General features: G+C 48.0%; 1 protein-coding gene across 1 annotated transcript; it reads left to right on the top strand.

Moving 5' to 3' along the window:
- The first annotated feature begins 370 nt into the window (after nt 1–370).
- Nucleotides 371–27,152, top strand: GRAMD2A (GRAM domain containing 2A). Its single transcript, XM_016201366.2, has 11 exons — nt 371–426; nt 20,750–20,842; nt 22,058–22,115; nt 22,465–22,540; nt 23,167–23,270; nt 23,867–23,965; nt 24,095–24,166; nt 24,685–24,747; nt 25,743–25,887; nt 26,133–26,232; nt 27,044–27,152. The coding sequence occupies exons 1-11, from the start codon at nt 386–388 to the stop codon at nt 27,150–27,152; spliced, it is 960 nt and encodes a 319-aa protein (XP_016056852.2). The 5' UTR covers nt 371–385.
- The last annotated feature ends 298 nt before the right edge of the window (nt 27,153–27,450 follow it).

Raw genomic sequence — 27,450 nt, forward strand, 5'->3', positions numbered from 1 at the left:
TCCCCACTCAGGCCCTCACTAATTGGTGTGGAGAGAAATTGAAAGCTACCCTGGGTTCAGTGTGGGGAGGGTTTGGAGGAGGGCTGGAACTGGTTGCTGCGGAGAGCACCAAGCTCCCAGACTGCGTGAAGAGGGAGGTCGAGGAGGGGACCCAAGGCCCTCGCTGTGCTGGGCGGGAGGTAAAGACCCAGGAAAGGGGCCTTGGCATCTGTGCGGTGCTTGGGCCCCGCCTCGAGTCTGGAGAGGGGGAAGGACCGGCCAATGGGCAGGGCCCATCCTGTGGGGGCAGCCAATGGGCTGGAGGGGGCGGGCCCTCCAGCGGGCGAGGGCGGAGCGGGTGCGCAGGCCAGCCGCTGGGTGCCGGGCCCTTGCTGGAGGCGACGTGATGACTGCTCTGAGCCGAGGCGAGACCGCAGAGGCGGGCAGGTAAGGGCTGCAGCCCCGCACGCTGGGCTCCCCGCACCAGGGGCTGCGGCGAGGGGCGGGGTGGGGTCCCGGCGCCTAGGTGCCTTCTGCCCTGCGGGCAGGCACTTCCCGCCATTGGAATGCAGACTCAGCTCCAGGGCTGCCGTCGCCAACCCCGGCGCCTCGCGGGTTGTCGGGTGTTCCCGCCGCGCCCGGGCGCGTCGTCCGGGCCGTCTGCTCAGGGCAGGGGGTCCGCACGGGCTGAAGAGACGTCCAGGCGGCATCAGGGTGGCGGAGGGCACCCTCCTTCCTACGCCTCCGGTAGTCCAGCACCACCACCCTCTGCCATCATCGCGATTCATTCAGACATGTATTCATTCATTCATTCATTCATTCATTCAGTCATTCATTCAGTCAGTCAGTCAGTCAGTCAGTCAGTCAGTCAGTCAGTCAGTCAGTCAGTCAGTCAGTCAGTCAGTCAGTCATTCCCCAGTCACATCGACCCCCTAGTCCTGACTGCTCCCCACCCAAAGGCTGGCGCTTCCCTGCTGCTCCTGGATGAGGGTGTCAGCCGCTCTGCCCCCCAGCCAGGTCTGCGAACGAATCGGCCCGCCCCTGCCAGGAGACAGCCTGGAGCTGTCCCGGCACGACTGGGCCGCACCCCTGGGTCAGGCCCGTCGGGCGGGTCTCGGCCTGGAGATCTGATCCGAAGGCGCCCTGGAGGAAGGAAAGTTCTTGCAACCACGGAACAGGCAAGGAGGCAGGGCAGGCGGAAGGTGTTTCAGGTGACATCAAGAATTGTGGCCTCTGCCCGGCTGGCTTGGCTGAGTGGTTAGAGCGTCGGCCGCGGACTGAGGGGTCCTGGGTTCGATTCTGACCAGGGGCGCGTGCCTCCGTTCCACACTCCATCCCAACCAAACTATGTGTCTCTCCCACATTGATGTCTCTCTCTCTCCCTTCCACTCTCTCTGAAAAGCAATGGAGAAAATATCCTCAGGTGAGGATTAAAAAAAAATTGTGACCTCTGCCCCTTGAGGTCTGTGGGCCTTTGGGGGTGGGATTATTTGGGGAAGACTGAGTCAGTGAATGAGGCTGTAAATTCCTGCCCTTGCCCAGATCCCAGGCTCCATAGTCTGAGCTCTGGACAGTTAGCACTGGGGCCAGTGGTATGAATGTGTAAGTCCCGTGCTCACTCCACTCAGTTATTTGGAGCTGGTGGAATGCTTCAGAGCTCCCACTGTCCTGTCCTCAAAGAGGCTGGTAGTGCCCTACCCAGTACCCTACCCTTTGCTGCCCTCGCCCCAAGATTGTTTTAAGGTGCCATCCTTGCAGGGATTGGGCTCCTAGAGAATGAGAGTGCCCTGACCATTGGTAATGTCTTTGCCCCATGTACACCTCCAGCTGGCTCTGAAGTTCAGCTCTTTTCACAGCAAAGGCTTCCAGAGTTGCAGGGAAAGGTGAGTAGAGGGTGTCCCCTCTACCCACCAGGCAAGGCAATTGGACTGGAGACCCTCCAAAACGGTGATTCTGCTACCAAGCATGTTTCCCCTCAATTTCTGAAGGCATTTTATTTCTTTACATTATTTCTTCTTTGCTATAACCAAGAATTCAAGAACAGTACAGCATTCCACTTTGGTGTCCAGTGCCTGAGTCCATACACCAGAAATTCATTTGTTTTTCTCCTTTGAGAAGTGAAAACCATTCTTTGGCATGAAGTCTATCTTGGCCACTATGCTGCTATTCACCTGGGCTGCAGGGCATCAATCTGTCACCACCTGTTATCACCAGCCTTTGAAGCTTTGATTAATTCCCCTGTTGTTTACTAATGTAGGAAAAGAAGGGGAATGGGGGAGGGCAGAAGCCCCTGGGCCTGGGCATGGAGCTTCCTATGTAATTCAGAAGGAATTGCCTCCCCAAGGAGGACCTGCCTGCTACAGCACAAATGCCAGAAAGAAGGTGTTTTCCAGAATATAAGCCTTCCATTTCTTCTTCTTTGTTGTTGCAATTTATTTGTTGAAGAAATAGGATTATTTTCCTATAGCATTTTCCAGTTTGTTGGTGTTTAAAATATTCCTCTGGCCCTAGCCAGTTTGGCTCAGTGGTTAGATCATTGTCCTTCGGACTCAAGAGTCTTGGGTTTGATTCCAGTCAAGGGCATGTACCTTGGTTGCAGGCTCGATACCCGACCCTGGCTGGGGCACATGCAGGAGGCAACCAACAGATGTGTCTCTCACGTTGATGTTTATCTCTCTCTCCCTTCCACCCTCTCTGAAAAGCAATGGAAAAAAATATCCTCGGGTGAGGATTAAAAATAATAATAATAATAATAATAATATAAAATAAAATATTCCTCTAACTCTTGTATTACCTAAAAATAGAGAGTTGTATCTAGAAGTTGCTCAGATTCAAGAGTTATTGAGCACTTAAGGAAGCACATCTAGTTATTTCTCTGGAGGATGCTAGCAGTCATTGATAATTATTTTATTTAGACCCATTATTTCATTAGGGATTGTAAAATGGTATTACTCTAATTCTATCACTCTTTCATCATTTATTAACTTGGATCTTTCCATAAAAAAAAATGTTTCCTCATTTGATTACCCTGAAGTATGTATAGCTAGTACTAGAAAGGCAGATTTAAAACTTAACTATTTACAATTTTTCAAAATGATGAAATGGGTCCCTAGTATCCACCAAAGGTGAAGAATGAGTCATTTTTGTATTGTTATAATCTCATGGATTTAAACAGATTTGATATATTTCAGTCCACTATAGACACCATTCTTATTGACGCTCTTTGTTCCATCTTTGTCCCATCTTCAAAGGCTCCTGGGTCTTGTGCCATAACCTAAGTCTTTTATGGCTTCCTTGCTTTCTGGTGTGATTAGGTATTTTATGCTCATTTGTGCATTTCCTGTTCCAAATCTGGAATCAGCCATTTCTTCAAGGAGCGTAGGTTTCTTTTAGTGGGAAATGGTATTTAGAGACCACAATCAAAGCACCAAGGGTGTTTATTGCTAGCTGAGTGTTTATTTTTTAAAGTAATCAGTTTTGGAGTTTATATTTTAAATCCATTTTGTTGCTGATCAAATTAAAGTTGTATTTCCTATCATTTTGGGAGTAATAGGCTACATTTAAAATCTAGTAAAAATGAAATGCTCTTTCCAGATGTATGCCCCTTTGTTCAGACACAACAATTTTGCCTAAAATTTCTGGAGTTCACAGACCCACCCTGCAACCCTTGCCTGGACTCTGGGGTCTATTAGACTGTCAACTGTGGTCCATAAAGATGGAGGAGGACTTGGGAGGACTGGAAATAATCAGTTGGCTCCATGTAAAAGCAGCAGTAGGAAAGCTATGGGGTCTTCCAATGTCACCCAGGAGAAGAGAGGTTATAAGTGGTCATGGCCCAGACTGCACTGGTCACACCAACAGTGGACATCTAATTTTATCAAGGAACGAATGTGATGACACCACTTTGTTCCTTGGTGAAAGATCACTAGGTAGAGTGAGGTCCATTTGGGTGTTGGAAAGAACTTTCTAGTAATCAGGGCTACAGTGACATACGTGATGGATGATATTCATATGTAGGCACATACTTTGAAATTCCTTGTGCCCAATTACAACTCTACCCTTTTTTTATCCACTTGAATATTTTTTTACTTACACCAAGTTTCTTGATATGGATAACAGTGAACAAGTTTCGTTTCCTTTAAGTCATTCTCAGATGTAGTCACTGTGACATAATAATACGAAAAGTCTGAGCCTTCAGAAAGACCTGGACAAAATCCTTGCTCCACAAATTAATGCTGATCTACTACTGGCTCTGAGCCTCCTTTTCTTCATCTATACCATCACATCTGGCCCACTTACAGATTCTCAGGCTGTGTAACTACATGTTCACCAGAAGTTAGTTTCCCTGCCATGCCTTCAGCTTTGGGAATCTGAGACCTGGATTCTGATAATTTAGCCCCAGCTCTAAAAAAAACTTGATCTGTTTAGCCCTTTCTTTCTTTCTTTCTTTCTTTCTTTCTTTCTTTCTTTCTTTCTTTCTTTCTTTCTTTCTTTCTTTCTTTCTTTCTTTCTTTCTTTCTTTCTCTTTCTTTCTTCTCTCTCTCTCTCTCTCTCTTTCCCTCCCTCCCTCCCTCCCTCCCTCCCTCCCTCCCTCCCTTCCTTCCTTCCTTCCTTCCTTCCTTCCTTCCTTCCTTCCTTCCTTCCTTCCTTCCTTCCTTCCTTCCTTCCTTCCTTTTTTTAAAAAATTTGTCTTTATTGATTTCAGGGAGAAAGGAAGAGGGAGAGAGAGAGAGATAGAAACATCAATGATGAGAGTCATTGATTGACTGCCTCCTGCACGCCCGCCCCCTACTGGGGATGAGCTGCAACCCGGGCACTGCCATGACAGCAATTGAACCCCCATCTCCTGTTTCATAGGCAAGGCTAAATTTGCTTCTTTAAAATGTTGACTCTTCCCACTCAAGAACAGAGTTCATCTCTCCATTTATTCAAGTTTCCTTTTATGTTATTTTTTAAATCTTTGTGGTTTTCCTCTCATATTTCTTTACATTTTAAAATGTTTATTCTTGGGTATCTTATATGTGTTGTTGACATATATAAGAATAATTTCCCCAAATATATTTTACAACTGTTTATTGCAGGTCTAGAGAGAAATGGATTATTTATTTATTTTTTTAAAGAGAGAGGAAGGGAAAGACAGAGAGAGAAACATCCATGGGTTGCCTCGCATACAGGCCCGGCAGGAGATGGGCCAAAAACCTGGGCATGTTCCCTGATCAGGAATCCAACCCGCCACCTTTCGGTGCACAGCTCCACACTCCAAGCAAGTCACACCGACCAGGGTGAAACTACTTATTTTTATGTTAATCTTGTAACCAAATAATAATTAGCTCCATAAGAGGTCATTGTGTTTCTATTCCAATCACAGCTCTGCCTAGCCCATGTCCAAATATAAGAATATCCGGGCCACTTTCTTATGTTTTTTCAGTTGATTATATGTCCTCTGGGTAGATTATTTTACCATCTTTCAAATAATAAGCATCTTTTTAATATATAAGCCTTTTATTTATTTTTCTTGCCTTTGTGCAACGGCTAGAACCTCCAGAACAGTGTTGAAAATGGTGGGAAGAGCAGGCTGTCCTAAGGGCTTTCCATCAGACAACTGGGTTCTCCCTGCAGGAAAAGGTCCCAGCAAGCTCCTTAAAACTAGGTCATCAGGAATCTAAACCCTTAGCTGGAGCACAGCTTAGGCGGCAGAGCTGGCGGGAGCCTAAGGCAGGGCGCGGAGCCGGGCCTGGTTGGGGCGCCTCAAATCCGGGCCCACTGCCGGGTTTGGTGCTGGGCACCCTCGCAAGAGGGGTTCCCTGGTGCAGGGAGGCCAGGAGGTGCGGGCGCACCTCCCCCTGCGCCCCCAGGCTGCGCCAGCTTCTCTCCTCCGCCTGAGGACCCACCAGCCCCCTGGGGACCCACCAGCCCCCACCCACAGGAGGGAGTGCTCTCTGGCGCCAGAGCCCGGGCCTCGGAGCCCAGCTGACTGCGGCGCTGGAATTCCGGGCGTGGCTACCCTCTGGGCGCAGAAAATAGCCTTGCGGTTTGAGGGCCCGGCAGAGAGGCCCCGGGGGTGGATTAGCGTCTGCGGAGAACGGCTGGGGAAGGGTGGACCCAGCAGTGAGGCTGAGGGCAAGAGCCGTATCTTCTCCCTCCCCGACCCCAAACATGCCTCTCAGGGAAGCAGGAGACGAACAGACAATCCCTTTTCCCACACACGCTCTGGTATCTCTGTCGTCTTTCACTGGGAGGAAAGCAGAATCCAAGGCTGGTGTGGTGCTGAGCTAGTGGTGACCTGAGTTTTCAGCTGTGCTCAGCAGCATCCTTACTTGTGCTCACTGTCCATCCCTGGGATGCAGTCGCAGGCGGGGAAGGGGGAGGAGGAGCAGGCCGTTAGCCCCGAGTCTGGGTCATGCCTGCCTTTCAGTTTTCTCCTTCTGGGCCTCTCCAAACTGCACTGCCTTCCCGTTCCCCTTTTGGAAACACTCCTTGGGCTTTCACAACAGCCTATACACCTGATTGGCTTTCTACCTCTTGGGCCCCTCTCTCCTACGCTCTTGCAGGGCTCCTCTCCCTCTCCCACACAGTCTGTAAGTGTTGTGGTTCTTGAGGTCCCAGATTTCTCTCCCCATCCCTCTCCTCCTGGAGATACTGTTGGCCCTCCATATCCTCCGGCTTCACATCCCTGGATTCAATCAACCAGGGATCAAAAATATCCAGAGGCAGAGAGGAAGTCCCAGAAAATTCCACTCGAAACCTCTGTGAATGAGTGATAGGTAGGCAAACCCTGAGGTAGCCTATATACCAATATAGGTGATATGCAGTATAACACCTTTTTATTTAAGGGACTTGAACATCCTGGAATTTTGGTATTTATAGGGACGTTGGAGGGGAGGGTGGGACCAATCCCCTAATGTATACCAAAGGACAACTGTATAATTCACATACCATAAAATTCACCCTTTTAAAGTGTACAGTGCAGTGGCTTTTAGTGTATTCACAAAGTTGTACAACCATCACCACTGTCTAATTCCTGACCAGTTTCATCACCCCAAAAGAAACCCTATGCCCATCAGTCACTTTCATATTCCCCTCCCCTCAGCCTCTGACAACTACTTACTAATCTACCTTCTGTCTCTATGTGTTTGCCAATCCTGGATATTTCCTGTAATGGAATCATAAAATATGTGGTCTTTTGTGACTGGCTTCTTTCACTCAGCAGAATGTTTTCAAGGTTCATTCATGTTGTAGCATGTGTCAGTACTTTGTGTCTTTTTATGGCTGAATAATATTCCCACTGTATATACCATATTTTGTTTATCCATTCATCAGTTAATGGGTATTGGGGTTTACATTTTGGGGCTATTATAATGATAATGATTATAATGCTATGAGTATTCTTGTACAAGATTTTATTTGGACACGCTTTCAGTTCTATTGGATGTAAACCTAGAAATGTAATTGCAGGGTCATACAGTAACTCTGTGTTAAACCATTTGAGGAACCACCAAACTGTTCTCCAAAGCATTTGCACCAGATATATATATGAGGGTTCCAATTTCTCTGCATCCCACCAACACGTGGTATTGATCATAGTCTCCTTGTGGGTGTGAAGCAGTATCTCGTGATTTTGTGATGGTGAGCATCAATGTACTTATTGGTCTTTGATATCCTCTTTGAAAAAATGTTTATTCAAACATTTGCTCATTTTAGTTGAATTATTTGTCTTTTTATTGTTCAGCTTTAAGAGTCCCCCTTTTTTTAAAAAGTGTTTTAAATTGTGGTTAAGAAGAACACATGAAATAAAAATTACCATCTTAACCATTTCTAAGTTCATTGGTACAGTTCAGTAGTGTCAAGTATATTCATATTGTTCAATCCATTTCCAGAACTTTTTCATCTTGCAAAACTGAGTCTATACCCTTTAAATAACTTTACATGTTCCCCTCCCTCCAGCCCCTGGCAACCATTATTCTACTTTCTGTCTCTATGAATTTGACTACTCTAGATACTTCATATAAGTGGGATCATACAATGTTTGTCTTTTTGTGACTGGCTTATTTCACTTAGTATAATATCTTCAAGATTGTAAGAGTTCTTTGTATATTCTGGATATTAGTCTCTTGTCAAATCCATGATTTGCAATTATTTTCTCCCATCTGTAGGTTTTCTTTTCTTGATCATATCAGCAGCAGCACAAAAGTTTCTAATTTTGATGAAGTTTGATTTATCTATTTTTTCTTCTGTTTCTTGTGGTTTTGGTGTTGTATCTTAAGAGACCATTGGCTAACAAAATGTCACAAAGATTTACACCTATGTTTTCTTCTAAGAGAGCTCCAACATTTTTTAGTTAATTTTTGTATATGGTGTGATGTAGGGGTCCAGCTTAATTATTTTGCCTGTGCATATCCAGTTGTCCCAGCACATTTGTTGAAAAGACTATTTTTCCCCTCATTGAATTGGTCTTGGCACCCTTGTTGATAGCTTCTCTTCTTTATGTATCTACTTTCCCTGGGATATCTTCCTAGCTTCTGTACTACCATGGGCCAATAACTCAGAAAGTTATCCCTCCAGCCTGGACCTTTCTTCTGAGCATTTACCAATATATAGCCTAACATCTCCACTTAAATGTTTCTCACACATGTTCAAGACTGAACTCACTATTGTTTCCTTCAAAGACATTCTTTTTCCAATACATTTTCCCCTGTTTTGTCTCAGCAAAACATAGTAGTATCCTACTTGATTAAATCAGAAATTAGGAGTCATATTTTATATATTCTCCCTTATGCCCCACATCTAATTGATCACCAAGTCAGGTTGGTTCTATTTGGAAATATATATCCTGAATCCATCTCTAGCCCTCCATCATCACTGCCACCAAGTCTGAGACATTATTTCTCTGCTAGAATACCGTCTCTTAACTGATCTGTCTCCATGTAAAATTTTAAACATACAAAAGAGGAGACGGTAGTAGGGTGGACACCCATGTATCCATCACCTCGGTGCAATAACCACAATAAAGTTGCTCCCATTTCATCAATTTTCATCCTCTACTCCCCCAGCCCCACCTCCTTTGGATTACTTTAAAGCAAATCTATGTATCAGAGTGATCTCTTTAACATACAAAGTTGATTGTGTATTTCCCTGTTTAAATTCCTTCATTGGTTCCCCATTGCTTTTAAGAGAATGATGAAAATCATTACTGGGGCCCTGCCAACCTCTCCAGCCTCATTGCTTACTGCTTCACTATTTACTTCTACCCTCCAGACACAAAGGCTCTATTTATGTTCCTCATAAATGCCACACACCTCTGGCCACAGGACCTTTGCACATCAAAACCTCTCTACAGTGACTCCTCTCCAACTCCTTCCAACCACCCCCAACCCATCTTATTAGTATCCATTGGCTATCAGCTCAAATGCTGCTGTTTCTTCAGAGATGCCTTCCCAACTCTCCATGGCTGAGGTAGGACTCCCTGATAGAGGTCCTCCTCGGACACTGTACTTTTCTTTCAAAGAATATATATTGCAGTTTTAATTATGTATTGACTTATGTAAATACTTGTTTCATGTCTGCCTCTCCTACCAGGCATTTTGGGGATAGTAGCTTGCCTTATCCCTCTTAGCATACACAATACTTACACAGAACTGAACAAATAGCAGGTCTTCAGTTGGTGTTTGTAGGAGGAAGATGGAGAAGCTGGCAGCCCTTGGAGGACTATGCTTCTGCTAGCCTCTCCTGGGACAGGCATTCTTCTGACCACAGAGGGCAAGTGGCCATCTGCAGTCCACCTAGTGCTGGGCTCTGCTTTGTGTTTACCTGGACATTTGCTTTCCCTCCAGGGCTAAGAGTGTCTTGCCTTATTTCAGAGGAGTAACTGAGGCCCAGAAAGAGCAAGTGGCTTCCCCAAGGCCCCTCAGCAGTGCAAGGTACTTCCAGCCTGCCTCCCTGCCTTCCTGCCCCCACATTCAGGCTCTTCAGGACCCTGAGACCCCTCCAATCTGCCTGAGCCCTGAGAAGAGCTTGGTGGGTCCACAAGGTCAGAATGATTCTGAGGTTGCTTGGTGGTTGGAGTGGAGTGCACTGGATGGACAGAGCTGACTTGTCCCAAGAGTAGCCACACCATCTGGCTGCCTTGAGTGGGGGTGTCTGAGCGACTTAGGCTGTCTGTGGGCCCTCCTTTCAGCAGGCCCAGCCGAGGGTGGCCACCAGAGTACAGGGTTGCTCTGTTTCTTAATGAATACAAGTCTGTTTTTAGACCTGAATGACCAGCTTCTTGTCTGAAAATGGCCAGGCCTCAAGTGGCCTGCCAAGAAAAAGTGGTCTGTGACCAGGTCCAGGGGTGCCAGCTCAAACAGATGCTGCTACAGGAACAGGCCGATCTCTCTCTCTGTAGAACCAATTGCTTGCTCCATGGTGTGGCCTGGGCTTCCTAGGAAATCCTGGATATTCCCAGAAGCAAAGCTCCTGGGTTTCGGCCTTTCAGCTGTTTAGCCTATATGTCTCCCTGGTAACTGTCTTCACTCTGCAGGCATTTGAGCTCTGGCCAGGAAGAAGGCAGCAATCGCTGGCCTCAAAGCTCTGGTGGAGGGAGAAGAGAGAGAGGATGGCATCCTGAGCATGGCTGGACCCAAGCTGTGGGAGTGCCTCTGAGCTCAAGATGGGTGGGAGGTAGTCATTGGGTGTGCCCCAGATATAGAGAGGGCCCTGCTCCCAACTGCTCTCTGGCTGCAAGCCCAGGGGAAAGATTCAGTTGTGCAGGACATATATGGAGCTTTGTGGGTACAGTTCAGGGCCTAGTAGTGCCTCCATCTCTGCTTCCCCTGGGGAGCTGCAACTTCTGGGCATCCTTCAAGGGACATGATGGACTCAGGGCCAACTCAGCTCTCAGTGGTGCTGGCAGGGGATGTGAGGCTCAATGGGCAAGGCTATGAGAACTGGCCCTCTCCCCAGAACTGGGCCATGACCTCTCAGATCCTCTCAGGAACATACAGCAGTCCTGAAGATCTGTAGGTCAAGGTGGAGCAAACTCGGGGAGAGATGACTGGGGGCCACCCAGAAGGTCAGGGGAAGCCAGAGCAAACTTGAGTGGGTTGCTCTCACTCCAGCTCTTATGTTCGTGTCCTGAAGCCCTACTGCTGCTGAACAAACTGTTGAGCTTTTCATCAGAAAGCATTTGTTTATTCAGTAAACAGTTATTGAGCACTTACTGTGTGCTTGAAGCTGTGTGAGGCCCTGGGGCAAGAGATGAATACAGAGTCTCGTGGGAGACAGCCACATAAACAGGCAATGCAGCAAAGGAAAATACCTGAGCATACTGGGTGTAGACACAGGCAGGGAGAGGTCTACTTTCCCTGCAGGTACAGGCTGGCCAGGCTTCAAGGAGGAGAGGTACTGGGGGATGAGAACATGAGGAATTCCATCTTGGGCAGGATCAGGTTAGCAAAGCAGGGCCCAAGCAGAGCTGGGAGGGGCACCTCATTCGCACACTTCCCTAGTGCAGGGAAAGCCTCAGCCAGAGCATTTGCTACTGAATTCCGTCTTCTTGAGGAGCTGGGCCTTTTTGGTGTGCTGAGAGAGCCCAGGCCTGGGTGGGGAGTCAGGGAGCAGGGGAAATGGTGATTGGGGCCCTTTAACCAGGGTTGGTCCAGTCAGCCAAGCAGCTAAGGGGCTTGGCTACACAGATCTGGGATCCACTGGGAGACCTGGACTGTGGGCAGTGTCTTGGCTGCTGAGAGTGGGAGAGGGGGCCAGCCTTGCTCTTGGCGGTCTCAGCTTCCACTGGATGGGGGAACCCAGGGTTTCTCAGATCCTTGTAGGTAGGAGTTCTTGTTAGCACCAGAGCTCAAAGGGGTCCTTGTTCTGGATGGATCCAGCCATCCCCAGAGGGCTGGGCCATCCCACATCTCCTCCTGAGCAACTAACCCTCCCAGTTTGTCTGGTTCTTTGAGTAGAGGAGATAAAGGCTTGGGAGAGGGGGTCTAATTTAGGCAATCCCACTCCCCAGAGGGCCTATGCATATTCGTCTCAACCCAAGAGACCCCCTACTGTCTCCCCCAACTCTCCTGTATTGGGGCCTTTGGAGAGAGCTGGGGCCTGGCCCTGCAGGCAGGGAAAGCTGTAAGAGAGGGAAGAATTCCAGGGCTCTCGAATCCTGGCCCTGTGCCACATTAGAAAGAGTGTATAGTTTCAGCCAGACTGGATTTTGAATTCAAGCTCCACTACTTTCCAGTTATGTAGTCAGGAGCAAGATGCTTTACCTGTCTGGACCTCAGTTTCCTCATTTGTATAAGGAGGATGGTGCCATGTCCCTGTAGAACTAGAGCTGAATAAGGATGAGAGGAGATCATGAGCCAGATCTGGACACCTCCCTTCTCCCCAGGGGCCCCCTCAACTAATAGGGCTTGCCTTAGTTTGAGCATTCAGAGAGAGTCCTCTCCCCTTTCTGGCCCCTTTTTGGGGGGTATGGTATGGAGTCCTGGCCCTGCCAATGACTGTGTGTGGGCAAATCACTGAACCAAACTGAGCCTCCTTTCTTCACCCGTGAAATGTAAGTAGTATCTCCTTCCTAAATGACATCACATGCATGCCTTGGTTTGTCATCTTTGGGCAAAACAGGCGTGGGGGTTTCTTGTCTGGCTGCAATGGGAGCAGAATTCAAGGTCAATGGGCAGCCACAGGGAGTGGACCATCTTTGCTGTCCCTAGACTGGAGGCTTGGTTCATAGCCCCCTGCTCCTCTCTGCTCCTGCTTCCCTCGCTCTGGCGCACCCAGATATTCTGCTCCAGCATGCTTGTTCACTGCTTTGGCTGCACACCTCCACATCTCATGTTTCCCAGTTAGTACTCATTAGAAAGGGCATCTGATGGGCCTGCTCGTCTTTTCACTCTACAGAGGCTGCTGGTCAGCTTGCAATGGCTTTGCTTGGGTCTGGAGCACACCTGTGGCTCTGTTGGCTGTGGTACAAACTGTAATGTTTTGAGAAGCGGGGCCTCTGGCACTCCACATCTCCCTCATTTCAAAGATGCCACAGGTATTAAAGGGAAACCAAGCACCTTCCTGGCCCGGTTGTTCTTAGACCAGCTTCTGAGAAGTATATCTGTGGCTATGCTGAGCACCTTCCATCCCTGAGTTCTTTGCCAGGGTTGCTGAGCAGGACAGCTGGGTCAGGACCCAGCATGTGGCCCCAAACTCCCTGAGCCTCACCCTTTACACTTAGTATGGAAGTCAATTATGGGATTTCCTCACCTTTTCTAGTCAGCAGAAAGGGCAAAGCAGTTGTCCTAGATATGGAAAATCGGAAGTGAGGTGCAACCCCTGTGTAAGAAATATCAGCATTATTCTTTGCAAAAGAAAAAGATTACCTTTACCTTCAAGGTTCAGTGTACTGATGATGAGCCTGACTCTATATTCAGATTTCCAGTTTCCCTTTGGGAGTGGTCTGGGCTGTGTGTTGGGACTATGGCCTTTCAGGAAGGGCGCAGTGTGGCTCAGAGCTGGCCTTGGCCACATGGGAAAGCTGCTGGTCTTCTTACTTCCTTGGCACAACTTAGTAAATGGGCTCTGTGACCCTAGCAGATGAAGGAAATCTCTATTGGCAGTGCAATTCCTATCTTGCCAAGGATGTTCCCGGAACTCTGGAGGGACAGAGTGAAGGCATAAGGTCAGGGTCCTGGCTCCAGAGCCCCAGGAGGATTGGCCCTGAAGACCAGAAATGGCAAAAAAAGGAGGGGTGAGGCAGGGTTCATCCAGTGGTTTCATAATGCTGGCTGTGTGTTGAAAATCACCTGAGAGCCTTTAAAAGCCTAAAGCTGAACATACGCCTACCTTATGACCCAGCAATTCCAATCTCAAGTGTTTACCCATAGAAATGAATACTGTGTCCACAAGACAGGCACTGGAATGTTCATAGCAACACTTTCGGAACAGGCAAAAACTGGAAACTGCCCATATGCCTATCAACAGTAAAACGAATAAATCCATTATAGTGTGGCCATAGACCAGGATTCTAAACACTAGTGAAAATGCAGTTTAAAACTACACACGACACTGGGTGAATGTCACAAATGCATTGCCAAGTAAAAGGAGCCACATAAAAGAGCACATAAGATATGATTCCATTCAAAGAAAGTCCCCAAGAAGCAAAGGAGCCCCAGTGGCCAACTTTCCTTCCAGGACAGATGTCCACTTAGCTTCCTGTCCTTAGATGTCTATTTCTGTGGTCTCTGGGTTTGTATTCTCAGGTGCCTGCTACTGAGATGTTTTGTTTTGTTTTGTTTTGTTTTGTTTTGTTTTGTTTTTGGAAGAGAAGGTCTCTCCTTGGGGCAACCTGGGGCCCAGCGTCCTGGCTGGCTGCAAGAGAGGGTGGAGCTGTCCCTGGGCCTGGCTTTGAGAAAAGCTAACAGGACCCACAGGATGCTCTAGTGTCTCAGATGTCCATGAGAAGTCCTGGGGAGAGTGTGGGTGTCTCCCTGTAGCAGGAGACACCACAGGTGACTGTGACCACGAAGACCCAGCTGGCTCAGGCTGCAAGGCATCAGCTATGGCACTGCTTCTGCCAGAGGCATGGAGGAGCACTGGAGGGAGGTCCTCCCTGTGGTTAGGAAGGTTGAGTGGGGGAAAAGGGGCTGGGTAAGCTGGAGGAGTGTTGCCTGGACATGCCACAGCCCAGGGGAGTGCAGCCAAGGAAACAGTATAGTGGGGGCAGCAGGGGCCCAGCTTGTGATTTCCCCAAATAGCCCAGCCCATCCTGTCTGGGCCACATTATCCTTTTCTATATGTTGTCTACCTCCCACCTGAGCTCCCCCTTTGATCAGTCAGCCACATGGATTGAATGCCTGGTAGTGCTGGGCCAGGGCAGAGCAAGCACCCACTGTGTCCTCTGGATAGGTATCCTGCCTTCAGACCAGCCTCAGCAGGGTGAAAGGGCCTCATTTGAGGACTTTTCCAACATTTTATACCCTTTTAATGTCCAAAATACTGGGCCTCCCCTGCTCCATCCCCCTCATGACAATAATGATATATTTCTGTATCTTTGATTAAAAAAATAAGTATGGATTTGAGAAACCCTGATTTTTTTCCCAATTAAAGTTTAATTCAATATTATTTTGTATTGGTTTTAGGTGTATAGCATAGTGGTTAGATAATCATAAACTTTACAAAGTGTTCCCCCTGATATTTCCAGTATCCACCATACATAGTTATTACAATATTGTTGACTATATTCCCTGTGCTGTACATTAGATCCCCATGACTATTCTGTAACTGCCAATTTGTACTTCTTAATCCCTTTAACTGTTCATATACTCTCCCAATCCCCTTTCCTTCTGTCAACCAGCAGTCTGCTCTTTGTGTCTATGAGTCTGTTTCCATTTCATTTGTTCATTTATTTTGTTCTTTAGATTCCACATATAAGTGAAATATGGTATTTGTCTGACTTATTTCACTGAGCATAATACCCTCTAGGGCTATCCATGCTGTCACAAATGGTAAGATTTCATTCTTTTTAATGGCTGAGTAATATTCCATTGTGTATATGCACCACCTCTTCTTTGTACAGTTGTCTATTGATGGGCAGTTGGGTCGTTTCCATATCTTGGTTATTGTAAATAACACTGCAATGAACATAGGGGTGCATGAATTCTTTCAAATTAATGTTTTTGGTTTCTTCAGACATATTCCCAGAAGTGGAATTGTTAAATCATAAGGCAGTTACACTTTTAATTTTTTGAGGGTTCCCTTGTTTCCACATCCTGGCCTACACTTGTTGCTTTGTTGATCTATTGATGATAACCACTCTGACAGGTGTGAAGTGATATCTCATTGTGGTTTTAATTTGCACTTATCTGATGATTAGTGATGTTGAGCATCTTTTCATATATCTCTTGGCCATCTGTATATCCTCTTTGGAGAAGTGTCTATTCAGGTCCTCTGCCCATTTTTTAATTGAATTGTTTGCTTTGAGCAGTATGAGTTCTTTATAAATTTTGAATATTAACCCCTTATCAGATATATCATTGGCAAATATCTTCTCCCATTCAAGAGGTTGTCTTCATTTTGTTGATGGTTTCCTTTGCTGTGCAAAACTTTTTTAGTTTGATATAGTCCCATTTATTTATTTTTTCTTTTTTGTCCCCTGCCCAAGGAGATATATCAAAAAAATTTCCAAGAGAAATGTCAGAGATTTTACTGCCTTTGTTTTCTTCTAGGAGTTTCATGGATTTGAGTCTAACATTTAAGTCTTTAATCCATTTAGAGTTTATTCTTGTATGTGGTGTAAGAAGGTAGTCTAGTTTCTTTTTTCCCCCTTTTTTTAGCATGTGTCTATCCAATTTTCCCAGCACCATTTATTGCATAGATTGTCTTTACCCCAATGTTTGTTCTTGCCTCCTTTGCCAAATATTAATTGACCATGTAAGCACAGGTTTATTTTGGGGCTCTGTAGTCTGTTCCATTGACCTATATGTCGGTTTTTATGTCAGTACCATGCTGTTTTGGTTACTATAGCCTTGTAGTATAGATTGATACTAGGAAGCATGATACCTCCAACTTTGTGTTTCTTTTGTAAGATTGCTGAAGCTATTTGGTCTTTTGTGGTTCCATACAAATTTTTGGATTATTTGTTCTAGTTCTGGGAAATATGCCATTGACATTTTGGTAGGAATTAAGTTGAATCTATAGATTACTTTGAGAAGTATGGACATTTTCATGATGTTAATTCTTCTTATCCATGAATATAGTATATGCTTCCATTTATTTGTATCTTCTTCAATTTCTTCAGTATCTTATAATTTTCTGAGTATAGGTCTTTTACATCCTGGAGAATCTCTGATATTATTAACTCAAAAGTCTGCATGTGCAGGTGAGATGGGGGTGGATGTGCAGGAGGTATAATTCATAGCCCACAGAGTAAGAGAAACTTGAGGAACTCTATGTGGAAATGGACAGAGGCTGCCTGCAGGGTCGGGGAACCAAGGTAATTTCCCACCCTCAATTCCCTGGCCTTCTGGGTGGGACCCAGTGGTCTCTGGGTGCCCCCCCCCTCACCTGCCTGGTTCTGCTGGTGAAAGCTCGATGACCACTGGGCCCCAAATCTTCTCACCTGGCAATGTTCTCCTCTTTTTATCTTCACTCATTTAAACAAACAAACACTGTAAGAGTGAAGAATATTTAGTAGAAAGCTTGAGTTAAAGATAATTTTGAAAGCAGTACGTTTTGGCCACAGTTGGGGTCTCCTTACCAACAAGCCTTATCAGGGCAGCCAGGTGGTCTGGCTCCTGAAAGGACCTGCCTTCCTTCCCCAAGAAAGTCTCATTTTAATCTAACGGTGAGTGGTTTGGAATCCATGCAAAAGCATGATTATCCATGCATAGTTAGATTATGGAATTCCTATGCAAGACTATAGTCCTACCTCATTGGTAAGGTTCAGCTTCCCTTTCTCTAGGAGCCCTTCTGTAACTCTTTCACTCAACAGGGATCTAAGTGTCCTCTGAGCTCCTGCAGCCCTGACAACTCAAATCACAGTCTCCAGTGCCTGAGTGACAGTCTTCCTATCTCTGAAACCATGGGATAAGCTCCGTCTCCTTCTCAAGGTCCTGTTTTATCCCCTGGTCTCCAAGCTGGAGGGCTTGTTCCTTGGAGTGGAGCCCATACCCTTGTCGTCCCTGGTGGCCCAGTGGGTTCTTGGGCTGCAGGGCTCACGCTCTCTAAGGGCTCAGTAGTTTGACTTGGACATGTGCTGCTTTAAGGGCCTCTCCTATCAAAGCACTCAAACCAAGTAAGGAACAGAGAGATGAAAGAGATAGATGAAGGCCTTGGCAGGGAAGCTCAGTTGGTTAGAGCATTGTCCCAATACCCCAAGGTTGTGGGTTCGATTCCCTGTCAGGGCACATACAAGAATCAACCAATGAATGCATAAATAAGTGGAACAACATACTGATGTTTCTCTCCCTTCCTCTAAAATCAATAAATTTAAAAAAATTTAGGCCCAGCCAGTGTTGCTCAGTGGTTGAGTGTTGACCCATGAACCTGGAGGTCATGGGTCAATTCCAGGGCAGGGCTCATGCCCAGGGTGCAGGCTTGATCCCCAGTAAGGGGCATGCAGGAGACAGCCGATCCATGATTCTCTCTCATCACTGATGTTTCTATCTTTCTCTCCCTCTTCCTTCCTCTCTCTGAAATCAATAAAAACATATTTTTAAAAAAATTTAGAAAGAGATAGGCGGAATCTACCACACAAAAATTAAACATAAGTATAGCAATAATACTAGACAAAACTAAAAGGCAAATGACTAACTGGGGGAAATATTTGCAAAAATGATAAACCAAAGATTAATATTCTCAATAAAGAATTTACATAAGTCCCCTTGGTCAGTGTGGCTCAGTTAGTTGGAGTGTCATCCCATGCACCAAAGGGTCACAGGTTTGGTTCTCAACAGGGCACATACCTAGGTTGTGGGTTAGGTCTCCGGTTGGGATGCATACAGGAGGCAAACAATGGAGGTTTCTCTCTCTCTCTCCCCCCCCTTCCTCTCTTTCTCTCTCTAAAATCAATAAACATTGAAAGGTGAGGATTGGAAAAAAAAAAAGAATTTATACAAATCAATAAGAAAAACATGAAGATCCTTATAGACAATTCACATCTCAACGGTTAATAAATATTTGGGGAAAAATTGTTCAACCTACCAGTAAGTAGAAATGGAAATTAAAACAATATATTCTCACCTATCAAATAGGCAAAAAATGAGAAAAAGGTAATATCCAGTGTAGGGCTTGGGTATAAGGACATGGGCACCCTGATACAGTGCTGAGGCCGTGTCAATTTGTATAGCATCTGGAAAGCATTTGGAAGTGGGTCTAAAGAGCCTGAGAAATGTTCATTCTCAATCCACTAATTTCACTTCTGAGAATCTATCTTAGGAATGGACAGTGACATGGGGAATTTCTCATGAAATCATGTTAAGCATCAAAAATAGGGTATACAGATTATATAATATATAATCCCTCTCACATAAATTATATATTTATGCATAAATGTATTTTGGGGTGACTTGGGGGAATATTTTTCTTATGGGTGATTTTGGTGATCATATTTCTGTATTTTATATTTATATACTTTCTATAATGAGCATTAAAAAAAAAACCAAGGAGGGAAAAACCTCCTTGAAATGTGAAATGATGGAGCCAAATAAATTCCAAATTAACTTTGGGAGTTAAAGGGTAAAATCACTAGTACAATCTGTCACTTTGCAAGATTCAAGAAATACATGTTGATGTGTATATCAAAACTCTGTAAGATTGAGACAGAGGTCACCAGGTCGCATGGCTGTGACATTGGGTGCAGCCTGTTCCCTGCTAGGTCTCAGTTTCCTAATCTGTACAATGGTATGGTGGGAGGGGGTTAGACTAAATAATCTCTGGCAGATTTCTGCTGAGTACTTAACTATTTGCTTTTTTATTTTTTTAAAACATATCTTTATTGATTTCAGAGAGAGGAAAGGAGAGGGAGAGAGAGAGATAGAAACATCAATGATGAGAGAGTCATTGATCGGCTGCCTAGCCCACAACCCAGGCATGTGCCCTGACTGGGAATCGAACCCGATCTCCTGGATCCTAGGTCGATGCTCAACCGCTGACCCACGCCCGGCCAGGCACTATTTGTTTTTTTAAATCCTCACCTGAGGATATGTTTTTATTGATTTTTAGAGATAGAGAGAAACATTGATGTGAGAGAGAAGCATGGATTGGTTGCCTCTGGTATGAGCCTTGACCAGGGATAGAGCCCACAGCTTAGGTATGTGCCCTGACCAGGAATGGAACCCACAGCCTTTTGGCCACTGGGCTGTAACCATCCTTGCCGGAGTCATGGAGCTGAGAGTGACTAAGTACTGGGATTTGCAGGCTCCAGGTTCCAGCTCCTTGTCATCTGAGAGACCACTGGGCAGAACTTTGTTACCCCCCACCACAGTGTCTTGCCTAACCCTCTCTTCCCATCAGCCCCTGGGCCCACCCAGCTGGGGGCTAGTTTGACTGCTCAGCCTTTATTGATTTCAAGCCTGTCTTCCCTAGAGGGGCAGAAAGCAGGTAACCCTATTGTTTGGAGCCATTTAGTGGAGGCATGAACTCAAAGGCCAGTGAAGAGCCAGCCCCCTCTGCCCAAGAAGAGGGTGTCTCCTTCCAGGACCTTCTCTCTGGACATTTTTGAGATGGCTTGGCTCTCAGGCTGAGCTACCCTGACCAAAGAAAACCAATGATGACTTCCTGGTGTGGGGTAGCCCCTTTCCTCCCAGCCCACACTTACCTGTAGGTTAACGGGAGTCCACTTCCACACCACCAGCCGCATTAGCTCCTCAGCTTTGATAAAGCCTCCTGTGCTCAGCGTCCTTTCCCAGAACCCAACGGTTTACAGTAATGCTGCCTAGGCCCCTCAGAAACGTGCTTTCAGCCTTGAGCGAGTCTCAGAGTCCTCCTTCCCAGCGTGCCGCCTTAAGGGTGAGGCCAGAGGCCTAACTGCCTGGTGCTCAGATGAGGTAGGTTAATTTTCTTCTGGCCCAGTAAGCAACTAAGCTTCAGGCTTCTAGGAAAGACAGCTAGTAAGACTCCCACCTCCGTCAACAGCCCAGAATCTCTGCCTAAGCTGCTGCCTCCAGGCTGCAATGTCTTCAGCCTCACCCTAAATAGTCTTGGGTGGCAGGCAGAGGCAGCTGCCCTGGGTATGGTGGAGCTGATAGGGAAAGGTGTCCCCATAAAGCTCCCTTCCTGATGTGGGCCTTTTTCTTCTTAGCAACCAACAGATTCATGGGAAGACAACTTCTCTGAAGAGCCCCTTGTTCTCCACAGAGAAACTAGACAGGGTTCAGACACCCCTGGACTCCAGGTGAGCCCCCCCCCAGTCAGATATGCATATGGATTGGAGGTGGGAAGCCCTCAGGAGGTGACCTGTTAGAAATGGGACCGTAAGCCTCTTCCTTCTGGGAGCAGGCCTTTGCCTTTGCCTTTCCCTTCCCTTCCCCTGCCCTTTCCCCTCAAGCACATTACCTTTAGCTTCCTCACTCCCAAGCCCCAAAGGCCCTTCCTTTGCCTCTATAACTTGTTTCCTAAGCCCACTTCTTCTAAGAATTGCTTCTTCCACCTTTGTGATTTAACAAAATTAATGTTCTCTTATAGTTCAGGTCTTGGCTCTGAATTCTATCCTAGCCAGAACCCAAGTACCAAGGTTACTGAACCCAGGTCTGGTCTTGACCCTCCCCCACCCCACACACACACCAAAAAAAAAGAAAAGAAAAAGAAATGGGACTGTAAGGCTGAGACAAGATGTTAGGGCTAGCATTGGCTGCCCAGGGCCTCTTCCTCCCACTCCCAGGCCTGACCCAGTGCACTGGGACCTAGCAGAGTCCTGGCATCTCAGGTTACTAGCCTCCTCCCCTGCCCACCTGTCCTCAGGCCAACTTGGCTAGGACAAAGGTTTGCATTTCAGCACCACCCCATTTCCCCCAGCCTGGGTAGCTTGGTAGCCTCTGCCAGGTCAGGTGAGTCTGCTGAACTCACTGCAGAGCTCCAGGCTACCAGGAGGAGGCTGCTAGGAGGCAGTCCTGCCGGGATCATGGCCCATGGTCAGGCCCCGGAGCTGTGAGTCTGACACCTCAATCTCACCCATTCCCCAAGCTGGTCCTCATCCCTGTGCCTCCTGCTCATTTATTCTTGGGTTTGCTCCTCTGCTTACCCCTTGGCCAGAGAAATAGGAAAGGGTTTTTGACACCCAGAGGTAGATGGCTGCTAAGCATCTCTGGGAGATCTAAGCTTAGGCTAGGCAAATCTCCTGGGCAGGGGGTGGGGAGCACTTCTCACAGCTGTCCGGGAGGAGGGGTCGCTGAGCCGCCTTCATGGGAACCCTCTGTGCATCCAGGAGTGTCCTTCACCAGGGCGGAGCTATTTGCTTGCTGTGCTTATCACTGTGCTGTGGCCTCTAGAGGACCCCTCTCCAATCTCTGCCCCAAGTGGCTGGCTTGAAGCCAGGGCAGAATTGGCACTGAGGATGCATGGGTAAGACTCAAGGGTTCCTTGTCCCTGGAATGGAATGTCTCCTTTGCAGTCTGCACTGGCCAGAAGGCTTGAAGGGTGAAGAGATAAAGAAGTACAGTCGAGAAGGGGTAAGTAAGTGTGTGGAGGCTGACTTCTCGCTGCCCAGCAAGGGAGGGGCCCTGGGCTGCCTGAATTCAGTGACTGCTGGCTCCTTGGCCACCAGGAAACCTGAGTGGTGTCCCTCCTGGGTGGGAGTGGTACGTCCCTCTCCAGTCATAGGCTGCCTAGCAGGACCCAACATTACCAGGAGAAAAGCTATGCTTGGAACTCAGCCCTCTACACCCACTGGCTACTTACTGGCGGCTTCATGCTTAGTCCCCAGGGGGCCCTGTGGCATTATTTCCTGGTGGCTGGAGCAGGGTCCCTTTGGTGCTGTGATCTCCCAGGACTTCTCAGCCCCAGTCCCTGTGTTTGCAGACACTACTAAGTAAATACAACCAGCAATACCACAAGCTGTTCAAAGACATCCCCTTGGAGGAGGTGGTTCTCAAAGGTGAGCTGTCTCCCTGGCATGCCTGGACAGGTGCCTGTAGTGCCTGAGGCCCAGGCACTGTCCTCACAATTCAGAAATGGGAATTGGTTGCTCTTTGGATGTGGTTGGTTATTTTTTCTTCAAAAGTGAGGAGACTAGGCTGGTTTGGGATATGAAGTTGAATTTATGAAAGTTTTCTTGAGGGAACTTCAGGGCTTCCAAATTTTATTTCTGTTCTGTTCTTATCAGTGACTATTCTTTGCTGCTCAGGCCTCTCACTGAGCATGTGGGAGCACTGGCACAATCAGGGTCCTCTAGCAGGTAGGGAAGGGCAGGGTGGGGCAGGGCATTCTGCCTGAGGGAGTGAGAATCCGGGCTTGGGGGACCAGGGCAGAAACCTGCTGGACCCTTTGGGGTATGGATGGAGAAAGAGGAAACATTTAGCAGTCTGCTGGGGGGAGGGGAGGGCAGTCAGGACTCAGGAAAGGACCCTTGGGGTACTGGAGGATGGGTTGTTTGGGAAGTGGGGTTCTGAGGAAGACAGAATCCTGAGAGCTGGACTCTGGACTCTTTAGTGTGAGGACCCAGGCCCTGGGGCTTCCCGACAGACCTTGCTCATGGTAGCCTTCTCTCCTGTGACTTTCCAGTGTGTTCCTGTGCCCTTCAGAGGGACCTCCTTCTCCAGGGCCGGCTCTATATCTCCCCCAACTGGCTCTGCTTCCATGCCAGCCTCTTTGGCAAGGATATCAAGGTAGTAATGAGTGGTAAGGATTGCCCTAGTCTGGTGAGGTCCCAGCCTCAGCCCAGGGAAGAGAGAGGCCCCTGCCCTGAAGGCATGTGTTGAGTCACACCCTGCAGGCTGGCACAAGGCCCCTCACTGGTTGGATGAACAGCTGTGAGGCATCCCACCTGATGTCAATGCAGATCCTTCCAAAATAGGGGCTCTAAATCTAGACTCTATCGGGCCTGAGTTGGCCTGAATTGTTATTCTGCCTCTGAAATGCCTTTAGAATCAGAGTAGAATGTCACACTTAGGGGGAGCCATAGGTGTGGTCAGGAAATAGCTCAGGGAACTCCATTACTAGAGTATGGGATTCAACAGAGCAGTCATCGTTGGCCTCCTGGGTGAGAGGGTGACAGCCTGGAGTGACATGTGCTGCCCGTGCTGGGCATGGTGGGGGTAAATGGAAGGAGAAGCTGCATGAGAAGGGGAAGGTTCACATACTCTCCCCCATGGGGCCAGGCTTCTCCATAGTGCTTATGTTTGGCTCACTTCGAGCTGGGGCTGGGGCCCTGTTCTGGAAGCAAAGGGACAGTGTCCTTAGGACAGTGCCTCTCTTCCCTCAGGTGGTCATTCCTGTGGTGTCTGTGCAAATGGTCAAAAAACACAAGATGGCACGGCTCCTTCCCAATGGCCTGGCCATCACCACCAACACTAGCCAGAAGGTCAGTGAGTCTCTAAGTCACAGTCTCTTGTCAGTCCCCCCATCCCAGCCCCAGAAGCCCATAGCCCGACTCTGGCACAATCCCAAGTCTTTACTCACCCCACCCCTTTGTTTTCTTTCCATGTCCCAGTATGTTTTTGTGTCATTGCTCTCCCGGGACAGTGTATATGACATGCTGAGGAGGGTCTGCACTCACCTACAGGTATGGAGCTCAGGGGCAGGAGTCAGGCCAGGGAGGCTGCTAAGCCTGGACTGAGGTTTTGGGACAAGGCTTTAGGGAAGTTAGCCCATTTCTTCAGCACAGGGAACAGGGGCAGCGAGAGGTGAGTAACAGTCTCAGGCTAAGTGTATCAGAGGTAGTCCTTGGACTGTGTGTCTGTATTTGCGAACATGTCTCTTTGAGGCTAGTAGGCCTTCATATGTCCCCATGTAGAAGCCCTCACTTGTGCTTCCTCAGGGTACAGACAGACAGGAGCACGGGGCTGCTTCCCAGGATGCCTATAACTCTTTCTGGCCTATGGTGAGGAAGGGGGAGGGGCAGCAGCCGCAGGGGAGAATAGGTTGCCTTGGACTTGCCCCTCCACTCGAGCATTAAACAGGGCATCCCTGCAAACTCTGGGAGCGAGGCTCCATCTGATCCAAAATGGAGGGAGCGCCTCCCCGTGCCTGACCTTGGCTGTTCCAGAAGGACAAGTAACCCCTGTTCCCTTTCCTCCTCAGCCTTCCAGCAAGAAGAGTCTGAGTGTAAGAGAATTTTCAGAGGAACCTGAGTGCGAGTCTCTGGTGAGAGCTGAGGCTGGGAGCAAAAGCTGCTGGCTTGAGATTTCTTGTGGCTCTAAGACTTCAGGGCCTCTCAGGCAGTGGCCCACAATGTAGAACTAAGGCATCAGGCTCAAGAGCCAGTGGCTATGCTGTGGCAGGGTGTCTCTGAGACCTGCCACATTCCATACCATGCAGAGCCACCAGGTCCTAGGCAGATTTGCTGACTTTATGAGCAGAACAGATGTCTAGCCCTCAGAACACTGTCCAGGTCGGCTCCCACACCTGTACAGGCACAGAGCCAGTGACCCATCCTCTTTCTTTCAGCAAAGTCAGGAGGGCCTCTAAGAGGATAGAGGTATCCCTGGGGAAGAACTTCAAAGGCTATTAATGTAGAACACAGACAGGTTCATTTTAGATTTGCTGAGATCCCAGCAGTTTCCTTTGGCAGCTGGGCTTCTGGGCAAGCAGAGCTGAGTTTCTAGAGTAGGGATGGGGGTGAAAATGGCCCCAAGGTGTTTGAAGCCTCCTTCAGTAACTATAGCAGTCAGCCAAGCATGCAGTATGCACAATACCACACAGGGAGAGAGAAGGTGATGTTCCCATTTTTGTTGATGGGAACCATAAGTGCTCACTGCCAAGACTGGTGACGTGCTTAGGCTTAGAGCCCAGATTAGAAGATGTCATGGCTTATCCCATCTAAGAGAGGTTGTGCTGGGCTTTCTGAGCAGCTGGTCTGAGCATATGCTTGGACGTCTGGGCCTCACATCTTGAACTTCCACTAGTAGTCTTCAGAGGCATTGTTCCCTAAAAGATAGCTGGTCCCAGTGTGGGGACAGATAGGAGACACGTGACTGCTATGGCAATGGTTTCCCCTTCCGGGCACCTGCTTCCATGCCTCGCTACACATCTATGTTGGTAAAATATGCAGAAAGCTTTAATAAAGCTGGTGTGGGCACCGCAGGGCAAGTAAGATCCCAAGGGTCATGGAAAGATAGCTTCTCCTTCTTCCTCTGCAGGAAGTCCTCATCCCTGAGATGAAGTGGAGGAAAGTGTGCCCTGCCTCCAGGTCCCTGTCCCTCCCAGACAGCATCCCTTGTATCCCTCGGGCATCCATGGACTCCCCGGACAGCTTCTTCCCTTCCAGGAAACCTCGAGGGTCTGGTGAGTTCAGGGGCCTTGTCCATGGCAACAGCATGCAAAGACTAGGCTTCTCCTCATCCCACTTCTGTGAAAAGGGATCATCACTGCCAACAGGGCTTCTGAGAGCTGTTTCTTTCTTTCTCCAAACCCAAAAGGGAAAGCCAAGAGTCCAGGCAGCTTCAGAGAATGGTAGGAGGTGGGCACGCACCATGTTGAGCTGGGGTCCTGCTGCCTCAGGAAGATGACTAACTGCTCTCTTATTGCAGAGAATGCTGTCCGTGAGGAGGAGACGCTGGAGGAGGAGCCCAGGAGCAAGGAAGAGCTGAGGCTCTGGAATTACCGGCTCCTCAAGGTCTTCTTTGTGCTGTAGGTGACTGTATTGGGAGAGGAGGCAGACCCATCCAGGTGTCTGGGTGTTTGGAGCAGGGCCCTTGGTGTGTAGGGAGGTTACTGTACAGAGCAAGGGGAAGATTCTGAGTCAACTGCTAGCTCCTGGGTGGTGTCTGGAGGTCACATGGCAGGCAGGCATGCCCTTCTGTGGTGAGACAAAGTATCTCCAGTTTTTATTTTTAACTTAGGGTTAAGGCTGTACAATGGGGAGGGGTAGGACATGAAACTATTGAGAAAAGGAAAAGTTGCACAAGATTGGAGAGGGTTGACAAAATTGGGGAGGGCCATCAGATAGGCTAGGGGAAAGCCAAGGCCTTCCTGCTGCCCACCATTAGGGCAGTTTCTGGTACCCCAGACTGGTCTGTAACTCTGCTTGAGGACCAGAAGATAGTGAGCATGGTGGGATGTTTCATGAACAGCCAACCTTTGGCTTCCTCTCACTTTACCTCATCACCGTCCTCTGGCTCTGCTGACTGGTGGGGGCAATCTGTCTCCAGGGGAGGTACAGGACTAAGGTGGCCGGTCAGAGGGAAGGTGGCATCATCTGAAGAACCCCGAACTCCTCCTGGGCGTTGAGGACATCTCCACAGAGATGAGTCTCAGGACCCCCATGTGTCCTTTGGTGTGAAAGATGCCCAGGCTTGAACATGGCTGCAGGGCAAAGGGCTCTTCAATTCTTCCTATTGCAAAAGGAGCTTAGTCCCACTCACTCCTACTTTTGGTGAGCCTCTAAAAGTGCACTTTTTCTAGAAGAGAAATTCGACCCCTTTTGCCCTCTTTTCTCCAGGATCTGCTTCTTGGTCATGTCCTCATCCTATCTGGCATTCCGCATTTCCCGGCTGGAGCAGCAGTTATGCTCCCTCAACTGGGATGGCCCAGTCCCCGGGCACAGGTGATGCCCTTTCTCTTCCCAATGCCTCTGGGATTCAGGGCTAAGGACAGGGACCAAAACATACATTTAGGCTGCTTGTTACCCTGGCTGGATTGGCCCTGCCCTTGACAAGCTGGTTTGATGGCCCCAAGTAAGGTTGGCAGAGTGTACAGGGTACAGAGATCCCACCCTGACCCACTTAATGGGGGGTGGGGGGAGGCCTCACTGACCTGTGTCTCTGCCTTCTAAGCCCTTTCTCTAATTTGGGCATCTCTCCTGTGTGCAGGTAACAGCCATTTGGTCTTTGTCCTCACTCCTCCAAG

Source organism: Miniopterus natalensis, chromosome 1 (genome assembly GCF_054644295.1).
Source record: "Miniopterus natalensis isolate mMinNat1 chromosome 1, mMinNat1.hap1, whole genome shotgun sequence".
NCBI lineage: Eukaryota > Metazoa > Chordata > Mammalia > Chiroptera > Miniopteridae > Miniopterus > Miniopterus natalensis.

What these genes read in the sequence shown, in the direction of transcription:
- GRAMD2A (XM_016201366.2), top strand. Translation starts at nt 386, where the DNA reads ATGACTGCTCTGAGCCGAGGCGAGACCGCAGAGGCGGGCAG. An exon ending in TCTTTGGCAAGGATATCAAG is followed by an intron (nt 23,271 to 23,866) that starts GTAGTAATGAGT and finishes CTCTTCCCTCAG; the next exon opens with GTGGTCATTCCTGTGGTGTC. An exon ending in CTCAAGGTCTTCTTTGTGCT is followed by an intron (nt 26,233 to 27,043) that starts GTAGGTGACTGT and finishes TCTTTTCTCCAG; the next exon opens with GATCTGCTTCTTGGTCATGT.